Source organism: Vigna umbellata, chromosome 9 (assembly GCF_029865625.1).
Source record: "Vigna umbellata cultivar VRB3 chromosome 9, Vumbellata_1.0, whole genome shotgun sequence".
NCBI lineage: Eukaryota > Viridiplantae > Streptophyta > Magnoliopsida > Fabales > Fabaceae > Vigna > Vigna umbellata.
In genome coordinates, this window is record NC_142173.1 from 12,657,329 (window position 1) to 12,669,841 (window position 12,513).

Below are 12,513 nucleotides of genomic sequence, written 5' to 3' on the forward strand. Positions count from 1 at the left end.
TGGACAGAACGTTCATAGTGAAGAACTCGCTCACCACCAAAAATCTAAGAAACCTAAGATTCACTGATTGAGGAAAATAAACCAACCACGAGACTGAAAATGTGATCAAAATTTTAAGAGAAGAAGAAAATGAATACATGCAAACAGAAACTTGACTTGCAAGTGCCAAAAATATAATTTCTAAGAATAAGAAGGACCTACCAGCTCAAACAACCACTTGATCGGTGAAAAGAGAACTATTGCCACCATCCAAGCTCAGACACAATCTGATTGATGATCAGATGAAGAAGAATGTGAGAATTTGTAGGGAAAAGAAGGATAATTTTAGAGAGAAGCTAGAGAGAAGGAGGAGAAAAGAAGGTTTCAGAATTTTAGAAAGATGAGTTGCATGCAGAGAGTGGCACCAGATTTTAAAATTTTCCATACCGTAAAAAACTGATCGGTTCACTCTATTACTCACACCTGTCTTCCACTTTCTGAATTTCAAATCTCCTACACCTACACCTGGCTTCCACTATCTCTATTGAAATTAAGAGTTCTGACACGAATCCTTAAAATATATATGTATGATTAAAAAAATTACAAGAATAGAAAAATGAGAAACTAATAAATTACATGCATGTTAAACAATTGAATTAATAACAACTAGCGTAGAAAATGCATATAATCTCTAAGTATTCTAATATAATAAATTTAGTGAATATTAAGAAATGATACATAATAAACCACTTAATATTATAAATAATTTATTGCTAATTTTGATAAAAAAATCATTTAAAAAGTAAGAAATTACTTACTTAAATATAAACGAAATTATATATATATATATATATATATATATATATATATATATATATATACGAGAAATATACATGAAATTTTTGTACAACAAAATTAAATATCTATTTCATATTCTTAAAAAATATATTTAATCAATAAAAAGAATTAAATATGTTTAATTAGTTAAGAATTTTAACCTCTTATGTGACTGTATAATTTTCTTATATATAAAAACAATCTAATTTATTAAAATCTCTTACAAAATTTATTTATTAAAATATTTGTATATAATTATTTAATAAATTAAAAATGTTTATATTTACAAATAATTAAGAATTAATTATATTTTTCATGTAAAATGAATAATTTTTCTAAAAGAAATTCATGGATCGGTCCTATGTAGGACCTTTTTATCCTGTAGATTTTTTTTGACCCAACGTGATTCAAAATTAAGCCAAATTGACGGATCTACGGAGCAAATTGGCTTAATTACCTACTTAGTCCCCATGTTCGGAGGTAATTTGCTGTTTAGTACCTGGTTTTAAAAATGTAGGCATTTGATACTTATGTTTTGAAATTTGTATCAATTGAATCCTACCCACTTAACGCCGTTATAAATCTAACGTTTTTCTGACTGTGTATGTGATTTGTGGACGAGCGGTTATGGACGAGCGTTCGCTTCGTTGGACGAGCGTCCTCTTCTGCCTGACTGGGCGTTCGCTTCGCTGGACGAGCGTCCTCTTCTGCCTGACTGGGCGTTCGCTTCGCTGGACGAGCGTCCTCTTCTGCCTGACTGGGCGTTCGCTTCGCTGGACGAGCGTCCACTGAACGTACTTGCGTCCACAGGGCGAGCGTTATCAATTGCTCGTCCAGCGAAGCGAACGCCCAGTCAGGCAGAAGAGGACGCTCGTCCAATGAAGCGAACGCTCGTCCATAACCGCTCGTCCACAAATCACATACACAGTCAGAAAAACGTTAGATTTATAACGGCGTTAAGTGGGTAGGATTCAATTGATACAAATTTCAAAACATAGGTATCAAATGCCTACATTTTTAAAACCGGGTACTAAACAGCAAATTATCTCCGAACATGGAGACTAAGTAGGTAATTAAGCCGAGCAAATTCTACTTAACAATGAACTTTGTTCAATATTGAAATGACACATCTTATTGACACTGCGTTTTATCATTTAGAAATTTATTGCCCTAATGAAAAGCATATTGGAAATGTTGTATTCTCAGTAAATTTTCATTATTATAAATGGCATTTTTTCTTTCTATTAAAAATTTATTTGTTTGACTTTATTTTATTCGTGTCACGGAAAAAAGTACCTGTTTACAAAAAATAGTCAATTTTAACAACTTTTAAAAAGTAATCAAAAGCTGAAAAATAAAATTAACAGTTTTCATTAAATCAATTTGTTTTAAAAAAAAATTATTGTAAACAGACGTGAGTTAAAATTTCTTTTTTTAACTCAAAATAACCACTAAGTTGTTCTATAATAAAATCATTTTTATTTTACCTTAAATAAGCTCTTGCCTGAAAGATAATACAACAATATTATATATTTAAAGGAGTTAGTTGGAATCACAAGTGAGAAGACATGCAACAAATCCATTAAATTAAAATTGTTGTAACAGATAGATGTTACCGAACAAGAGCCATAGCATGATAACTCACTTTGGCTATTTTTGTTATTGGCAAATTTGACTATGTCTTAATATCTATTCCATGCTCATATGCCTTGAAGAAGCAAAAGAAACCATGTGAGATGACAGATTCTCAGAATCTAGAATATTTGCATGGTATTTTGCAGAACAAGGTTTGAATCAATAACAATCAAACAAAGATTTTAAGGCACTTTTGGGGTGTTGGATATTGCTGGGTACGTAACATTTACATAAGAGAAGGGTTTCGAAAGCCAATGCAATAAGTTTCTAAAACTTTGAAAATGGAGCTTTGATCAAATCAAATTTTGAAAAAAGAAAATGAGTTTATTTCCTTGTTGTGCTTCGCAAAAGAGGCTCAACAAGAAGACATTGAAGAAGAGCATTAAGAAAGAAAGAGAATACGAAGATAGAAGTGTCACCTCATTTTCTAACATCTCTTTTAAATCAGGTGATGAGTTGTCATAATTATTGCTCTTATTTTTGTTGTATGTACAGGTTTTGAATTACATTTTTTTCATAATTATGTTTCTTATTCTTACTTTGCATTAGGGTTTTTTAATTGCATTTTCTTATCATATAGATCGAATTGTATGATTTAGAGGCTAAAATGTTGCAAAAATAGTGTTTTTTTATGATAATTTGCTAAAACTATTCAAAATCTCTTAAATTTTGGTCTAAAATGAAAAACAAAATGTGATGTTAGAACAATCAAAATTGTGGTGCACAGGTTATGTAAAACTCATCAAATCTTACAACAAGTGTAAAATAAAAAAGATTTGAAAGGAAAGAGTTTGTCTCATTTCTTTGCAAGTTTATCATTTGTGAAAGAAAAATATGAATGCTGAAAACTTGAAGAATTTTTGTGTTGTAGATAGTGGCAAGAGAAAGTTCATAACAGATGAGATAGCAAGGCTTGGGAAAGGAAACATTAGCTCTAAGATAATTTCTTATGGCGAGATATGTGCTGCAACTCAGAACTTTCACCCTGACAACATGATTGGTGAAGGAGGGTTTGGGAGGGTATACAAAGGACACCTTAAAACCACTAATCAAGTATTAATTACTTTAACTTCTCTTTGAAATAGTGTTAAAAGGAAGAAATTATATCCAAGTTTTGACTAACCTTCAAAGCTTTGTCACATGCAGAATGTTGCTGTGAAGCAACTTGACAGAAATGGATTTCAAGGAACCAGAGAATTTCTTGTAGAGGTTTTAATTTTGAGCCTTTTGCACCATCCTAATCTTGTCAACTTGATAGGGTATTGTGCTGAAGGAGAACATAGAATTTTGGTGTATGAATACATGGTCAATGGTTCTCTAGAAGATCACTTACTTGGTGAGTAAATGATGAAATAAATAAAGTAAGTTTTCACTGTATGATCGATTTAACAAGAATCTAATGTTATTAATGAAAAAAAAAATGAATTTTCAGACTTACCTGAAGGAGCAAAGGCTTTGGATTGGCATACCAGAATGAAAATTGCAGAAGGTGCAGCAAAAGGACTTGAATATCTGCATGACCAAGCAAATCCTCCAGTGATATATCGTGATTTCAAAGCATCAAACATATTGTTAGATGAAAACTTCAATCCAAAACTCTCTGATTTTGGACTTGCAAAGCTTGGTCCAACAGGAGACAAAAAACATGTGTCTACCAGAGTGATGGGAACGTATGGATATTGTGCTCCTGAGTATGCATCAACAGGCCAATTGACTACAAAATCAGATGTCTATAGCTATGGAGTGGTGCTTTTGGAGATGATCACGGGAAGAAGAGTCATTGAATATTCAAGACCAGAAGAAGAGCAAAATTTAGTTCTTTGGGTATGTTTTCAGACCTTTCTTATGTACTCAACTTCATAGTATTTCTTTAGGAAAATATCCTCCTACCAAATTTCATTGGTCGAATTGAAGTTTTCAACTTCAAAATCAGTTTCTGACTAGCCCATCAAATTAATGAGTTGAAAATAAGATAGAAAGACCAAATTTTTTAAATTAAAAATTAAAATATAAATACTTTAATAAATTAATTCTTTCATATTTTATTACTTTAAAAATATTATTACTATTATAATTTAAATCATTAATATTTATAAATTAAATTTTAATTATTAATTATAATAAACTAATTTAATATTATAATAGAATAATTTAACATATAAATATAGTAGTTATTTTAATTTATTTGATTAGAACAATTAATTAAACAAATTAAAATTTTATAAAATATTTACATAATCAAATATTTTTTTAGTATATAAATAAATATATTATATGACGGATTGGAATTTTCAATTTGTTTTTGTATGACGGGCCACCTACATCCTGATTTTGGCATGTTGTCACCATTAAAAATATGTTTGGATATGTCTTTATATTTTTTTCAAATCTTTAATTACATAATTAACTTCATTTACATTTATTAATTTTCTATCTTTTCTTCTTCTTTTTCCTCCTGATTGATATACATAGACGTAGATCATGGATATGCTTATGAATTTGGATAGTTGGAATAAGATTGAAAATTTTACATATTAAAATGTCTATTTTAAATTCAAATTAGTAGGCTCAGATATGAATTTTTGTGTTGTTTATTCAACAATTTTGATTGACTAGCTATATGAAAGTGTGAAAAATATCATTTGAAAAAGAAAAAAACATGAACTAATTAGGATATATGCTTCTCTTCAGGCACAACCACTCTTAAAAGATAGGAAGAAGTTTACACAAATGGCAGATCCATTGTTAAAATGCGAGTATCCTGTAAAAAGTTTATACCAAGCTTTAGCAGTGGCAGCAATGTGTCTCCAAGAAGAAGATGAAACTCGACCTTTAATCAGTGATGTAGTTACAGCAGTTGAATTTTTGGGAAGGAAGAGAGTAGAAGAGGATGAACCACAACCCACCAAAAAAATTACTTCTACTGAAGAAGAAGAAGAAGAAGAAGAAGATAGTAATGAAGACAAGCAATCTCATAAAGATCGAGACGACAACCACAATGATCAGAACCAAGATGAAGAAAAGAAGAATTGATCAAAAGTAGTATCAACAAAATTCTGAATATCCATTCATTTTCAAATGATAACCTTCATTTTCTTATGTTGGAAGATTATAAGAACTTCTCTTCATGTAATCAAGACAAAAAACATGCTTGCCCTAATGAAATTTCAACACCTTACACTTGCTAATATTCTATCATTTTGTTTTAATTGTTAATGATTTTGTAATGTCACACGAAACTTTAGTTTAGTATCGTTGTCATACTTGATACAAATAATGGATTATTCAACCATTTCTTTAAAACATTCTTTAAAATTAAACCTAAAAGTTGTTGTTTTAAGATTTATATTTAAAAGAAATATAGCTTAAAATATGTAAATAAAATAAAATAATGGAAGAGGAGAGATAAAAGAAAGCGAATAATCTTTTATAGATAGTTACGAAGAAGGAAGATGAATAAGTAGATGAGATGAAAAAGAAAAATAAACTTTCTCTCTTTAAAATTCTCCTTCTTTCACTTAATTTTCTTTTTAAAATTTTATTTATTTTTTATACAAGTTAAATAAATTTCACTACAGTGTGCTTATATTCTAAAACAATTGTTGTAATATAGTAGGTTTTGATTTTTGAAATAATTATTTTAAAATTAATTTACAATATGGTTTTTAATTTATTCATACTTTAAAAGTTATACCAACGTATATAAAGGGATACATTTTTTTAATCACTCTTAGTATCCTCTTTTTCTTAAACAATTTTATCTTTTCAGAATGATATGTTTTTTTAATTATCATTATTCTATTTTTTAATTATACAATTTTATCTATTAATATATAAAAATGTTTTTTTATTTAATAAAATACGTTCAATTTCTCTTTGCGTGTTTTCAAATATAACACATTTTTTTTAATTTCAATCATTCTTTTAAAATTATGTACTTTTATAAAGTGTATTATTTAAGTTTTCTACCTACTAACAAAAAAAAGGTATTATATTTTAAGATTAAATAAATGAAGTAGAAAAATAAAAATACTATAGTTTTTTTAGTAGGTGTAAAAAGATTGAAAGGGGTATGTTTATAATTTTCTTTATATAATGATTATATATAACGCTATCTCTTTTTTATCGTTGTTTATTTTCTTCTCTTACTCCTTATGAAATTTTATCTTCAATATTTATTTTTTTTAGATCACGCACCTCACAACAAATGAAAAGTCAAGGAATTGACCAAATTTTTAAACATGTTTTCTATTTACTCTATAATTTTTTTATTCTCTTAAGTGATAGGGTCGAAAAGTAATTATCCAACTTATTTTATCATATACTAAAATTTTGTCATGTTTGGATACTTTTTCCATGTCCTAAATGTTGAATAAGTTTATGTTTTAGCCAAAAATTTAATTTCAACAAAGACTTACATGTAAGGAAAACTAGTTCTTTTTAAAGTATCAGTATATAAGTTATCTCTATAAGTTATCTGGAAATAGGAGTAAAGTAATCGTCATTATATTTATTTTGATGGAGATATTTTGTGATGGAAACAATTGTGTTCTTATCGAAAATTGGACCGTGTATATTTTTGAATAGGTGACAAGATCCAAAAAATGGTGGTTTGAATGCTCCTTATGACAATTGGAACCAAAACCCTTATTGTGTAGAGGGAGAAGGTTCACCTGCAAAAGACTTTTCGACGTTCAATTTAATAAGAGAGTTTTAAAATCTATGAGAATAAAGTAATAAGTATGAGAATGTGTGCATTTTATGGTAAAATACTATTTGTATTTACAAGATTGATAGACCTTATGAGATTTGTTATAAAAACTAATAATATCAAGATAATATAAACAAATATAACAACTTATCATTTATATGTTAAATTAGCATAATAATAAAATTAATGCAATATTTTACGTGATTAACCACATATTATGTTGATATTGTTGGGATAAACTTAAATTTTAGAGATTCATTAAAATGTTATTTTATTAGTTTTGGGTTTAGTAATATTTGATTTGATTTTGATAGAGATAAAATAAATATAGGTAGTTTTGATTTTCCTTTTATTTAGGAAAGTATTATTTTATTTTATTAATATAAGATAGAGATAGATTAGGTAGATTTTATTTTAAGTTAGTTGATATTCAATTGTTAGTTTTTATTATTTGTACTTGGCCCAAGGCCTTATTTGCACCTATTTAAAGGTTGCCAAGGTTCAATGAAAAATAACCCCAGTGAATTGAAGAGTATTATTATTTATGTGGGTCACGTTTTTCCCAATAGTGGTATGCAGAAATGGAGAGTCGATGCCTGCCAGTCGAGTTGTGGAGAAGAGTTTGAAATCATTGATAGATGATTTCGAGAGTTTTGTGTGCGTCGTCGAGGATTCGAAGGACCTACCAAAGCTCATGGTTGAAGACTTTGATCAGGTTCTGGAGGCGTACTGACAGCGGAGATTTTAGCCACTAGTTCAAGTGCTTCAGGAAAAGTTTCACCTGAAGGGGGGCCTACTGAAGGAAGGAAGAATTTAAGTTTATGGGAAAGTTTGTTGGGATAAACTTAAATTTTAGGGATTCATTAAAATCTTATTTTATTAGTTTTGGGTTTAGTAATATTTGATTTGATTTTGATAGAGATAAAATAGATATAGGTAGTTTTGATTTTCCTTTTATTTAGGAGAGTATTATTTTATTTTATTAATATAAGATAGAGATAGATTAGGTAGATTAGGTAGATTTTATTTTAAGTTAGTTGATATTCTATTGTTAGTTTTTATTATTTGTACTTGGCCTAAGGCCCTATTTGCACCTATTTAAAGGTTGTCAAGGTTCAATGAAAAATAACCCCAGTGAATTGAAGAGTATTATTATTTATGTGGGTCACGTTTTTCCCAACAGATATCTGGTATTAAAAGATATTATAATATAATCAAACCACCGAGATTTAATCACATATTTTGTTAATATATGATAATTGCACCAACAAATACCTCTTAGAATATTATTTACCCACTTTAAGTTAATAATACTTAATTAGCCTTGTTGGACCATGTTACTTAGTATATTTGTTGGGTGGGGTACATACATAAGCCCCTCAAAGCTTGGAAGTTTGATTAGTGTAAAGGGGATGATTGTTATGATTGCAACTGGCCATTTGGTCAAGTTGTAGCTGACTTTATGTTTGCAACTTGATGAGTCATTTGGTTGTGGCCATCTTTGACTTCATAAGTGGATTGACCGTTTTACAAAGTTATGGGTAGTCATCTTTGACCATGGATGTTGTCTTGGGCGCTTTGAATTATTGACTTAGATAGGATTTAATGTCGCTTATCTAAGCAAGTTTTGCCTGCTGACTTAGGCAGGCTCGGGTGCCGCCTAAACGGGCTTAATGTGGTGTTATAGGTAGGCTATGGTTTCATCTGTGTGGGCTTAACTTATGTTACCATCTTAGGTAGGCTTGGGTGCTGCACTTGCGAGCATGATTTGTGCTAGAGCCTTAGGTAGGCTCGGGTGTTGCGTGAGCGAGCTTAACTTGATGCTACCATCTAGGTATGTAGGCTGAGGTGTCGCCTATGTGGTCATTTGTTTATGCTAATGTCTACGTAACGCGAGTGCCACGTTTATGTACTTTTATTTGTGTTATTGTCTAATAACTCGGGTGCCTCATTTGAGAGCTTTACTTATGCTATTGTTTAAGTAACTCGGGTGCCTTGTTTGAAGGTTTTGCTTGTGATATTGTGTAAGTAACTCAGTTGCCTCGTTTGCGGGCTTTCTTTATGTTACTGTCTAAGTAAATTGGGTGCCTCGTTTTAGGACTTTGCTTATGTTACTAACTAAGTAACTTTGTTCCTTGTTTGAAGGCTTTTGTTTATGTTATCATTTAGATAACTCGGTGCCTGGTTGGAAGGCTTTTCTTCTATTATTGTTTAGGTAAGTTGGTGCCTTATTTGACAACTTTACATATGTTACTGTCTAAGTAACTTTGTGCCTCGTTAAAACCTTTCCTGATAAAACCCAACCTGGGGACAACTTAAGGTTTCACTATAATCTTCACCCGATTACAAATGAGTATTAGCACAACTCCTGGTACTCAGCAACCTCACCGAGATTTCCTTTGAGTATTTGCACCACTCTTGGTACTTAGCAACCCTGCCGAGATTTTCTTTGAGTATTAACACCACTCCTACTACTCAGTAACCTTAGCCGTGATTTCTTTGACTATTCGCACTACTCCTAGTACTTAGCAACCTTGCTAAGATTCCTCAACTCAAATAGAGTTCAGTTGTCAGTATTTTCATTCTTTTCAGAATTGTAATCAACGATTGTTTACAAGTAGTTCAAACTATATCTCTCACATAGAGGATTTGATTATAATACAAAACAGTCTAAACACTCGCAAGTGTTTCTCTCTTCTCTCTTACAATCGTAAGCAATATAACAATGAAGCTTGAAAATATCTCTTTCTCTTTTTCTCTTCACTTTTTTTTTTCAACTCAAATGTATTCTTTTTCTTGAGCTCTTTCTCTTCTTCTTTTCAGGATGAATATGTCGTTGTAAGATTTTCTTTTCTTATGCTCTTAAGTTATCCTCTTGATTTTCTTCTTGAGAGATATTATATTTATGGCTTCATGTATATATGTCCGTTAGACTGAGTTTGTAGTTTTTAGTCTTGATACTTGTGCTTTCTCTTTCTTCTTTTCACAACAACTATTGTGTAAGTTAACTTTATGAGAGTAGGCATGCTTTTTCAGTCCTTTGTTTGGAGTAGGTTGTACGATCTTTTTAAACTTTGCTTCCAATGAGAAACATTCTGTGAATATTTTCTTTGTCTCTAACATCCCCTTTTTTATATTTGATTTGTAGCACCGTGGATGCGTGTAGTATAGTTTATCTGCAAAACTAGAGTAAACTGTGCATGCAACAAATATGTCTTCTCTTATAACTTTTGTTGTTTTGACCATTGAACATTTAATGTCATTTAATGCTTGCTCAAAACAATAAAGTGTTTTTTATTTTCTATCGATGGGTAGCATTTTTAAATTAAGCTTTTCTCTAAGGATACCAAGCATGTATATATACTTGATCATAAGATGAGGTACTCGTTAAGCTCATGACATCATTTAGTCAAGTAAACTTTTCTTTGGCTTTTGTCTCTTTTTAGACAGATAACGTTTAACTTGCTTAAACTTTCTTACACATTTTAATCATTAAGTCTTTTAATATGTTTTGTCAGACCCATTTTGTTTTCGAGAGAGGCTGAATACCTATTCAAGGTACTATAAGCATTGAACGTTTAACTCAATCTCTCTTGGATGCTTTTAGGCATAACATCGTTTAGCCATGAGTCTGGGTATTTTAGCCTAGATGTTTTTCTATTTCCTAAGACCTAAGCGTGTTTCTAAGTTTTCTATGTTTGGGGTTCAGGCTCTAAGTCTTGTGTTTTCACCCTAGGTTATTTTTTGATTATTATCTCGTTTCAATGTTATTTGATTAAACTTCAAAACATGAAAGCTTTTGAACATATAGACGATTTTGTCTTTAACAGTCTTTAACTAGGGATGTTGTCTTGGGCACTTTGAATTATTAACTTAGGAAGGATCTAATGTTGCTTATCTAAGCAAGTTTTACTTATCAAATTAGGTAGGCTTGGTGCCGCTTGTGCGGGCTAACTTAATGTTATTGTCTAGGTAGGGAAAAGTGCCACTTGTGTGGGTTTACCTTATGTTACCCTCTTAAGTAGGTTGGTGTGTTGCATTTGTGGGCTTGATTTCTTCCTATCACACCCAATAGTTCCACATTACTTAAAAGTTGAGACCTTAGACAATTTAAATACTCATTTCTCCTTCCACTGGTGCCTTTTAAGGACCAAACCATGAAAGAGCACAAACTCCAAAGCAGAAAATTCTTCAGATGAGGGGTGGTTGACCCTAATGATGTAACTCAACAAACTTGGGATCATAACATTGGCGCACACAGTGAGGCTGATAACAAGGTTCTAAGACGAATCATCAGTCCTTAAGCCCTCCATTAGGGATGAAACCTCATTCCCCTTATACCTCGACTAAGGGGGCTTTTGTTCCTATCATATCCATTAGTCTCACATAGCTTAGAAGTCGAGACCAAAGATAATTTAAATACTTATTCTTCCTTCCACCATTTGAGACACTTTTTAAGAATAAAACTATAACGGAGCTTCACACTCCAAAACAGACAATACCTCGAATGAGGGGTGATTCACCTTAACATCATCACTCAACAAACTTAGGATCGGAACAAGTTGATTTTCAGCATTTGAATGAAATATTTGATTTAAAGGATTTATGTTGTGTGAATAATTAAATGAGTAGGATATATTGAGTTAAATTTGCTTTTATTGAATTTTATTTATATATATATATATATTTATTTATTTATTTGAAGAGTAAGTTTATTAGTTAATCTTATTTAAATTAATCACAAATATTTTGTTTCAATTTATTTTCTACTAATGTTATTTTAATTTAATATAGTTCTTTTTAAAATAATAATTCACATTTCATTCTAACATCATTTATATTAATTATAATTTATTTTAAATTATTTTTATGATCAAAGATAAAAAGTAGTCTACCATTTTTATCAATTAAATAAATTTTTTAATTTATCAAACTCATCATATAACTCAATAATTTTTATAAACTTTTATCTCAAATTTATTCATTTATCACTATATTTCTCTTAATCCAAATAATTTCATTTTTACTTTTATTTGTCTTCAAATTCATTGTCACAAATTCATTTTCTAAAACAAATAAGAGGAAAGTCATAGAAAAAGAAGAAGAAAAATGTAACTTTGTTTCATGTTATGTTTTTCACTAATCTAATTATCTAACTATAATAACAAATAAGACCAAATTAACTTTATTAAAAATATAGGAATTTAATTGAGTAAAAAAATAGAAACAAAAATATAAATAGAAACAAAAAATATATAAATATAAGTAGAGATCAAATTATTAATTAAATATTTTAAATTTTATAACAATAAACTATATGTATATTTAATAAAAAGGAAGTATATTACTTT

At 30.0% G+C, this 12,513-nt stretch overlaps 1 protein-coding gene across 1 annotated transcript; it reads left to right on the top strand.

Moving 5' to 3' along the window:
• The first annotated feature begins 2,769 nt into the window (after positions 1–2,769).
• On the top strand, positions 2,770–5,484 carry LOC148192594 (putative serine/threonine-protein kinase PBL23). The gene is made up of 5 exons (XM_088099245.1): positions 2,770–2,899; positions 3,323–3,504; positions 3,598–3,787; positions 3,884–4,275; positions 5,143–5,484. The coding sequence occupies exons 1-5, from the start codon at positions 2,770–2,772 to the stop codon at positions 5,482–5,484; spliced, it is 1,236 nt and encodes a 411-aa protein (XP_087955371.1).
• Positions 5,485–12,513: the final 7,029 nt, after the last annotated feature.

Excerpts from the sequence above, each read along its gene's own strand:
- LOC148192594 (XM_088099245.1), top strand. The coding sequence starts at position 2,770 with ATGAGTTTATTTCCTTGTTGTGCTTCGCAAAAGAGGCTCAACAAGAAG. Across the intron at positions 2,900-3,322 it reads TAACATCTCTTTTAAATCAG|ATAGTGGCAAGAGAAAGTTC; the intron begins GTGATGAGTTGT and ends TTTGTGTTGTAG. Across the intron at positions 3,788-3,883 it reads TCTAGAAGATCACTTACTTG|ACTTACCTGAAGGAGCAAAG; the intron begins GTGAGTAAATGA and ends ATGAATTTTCAG.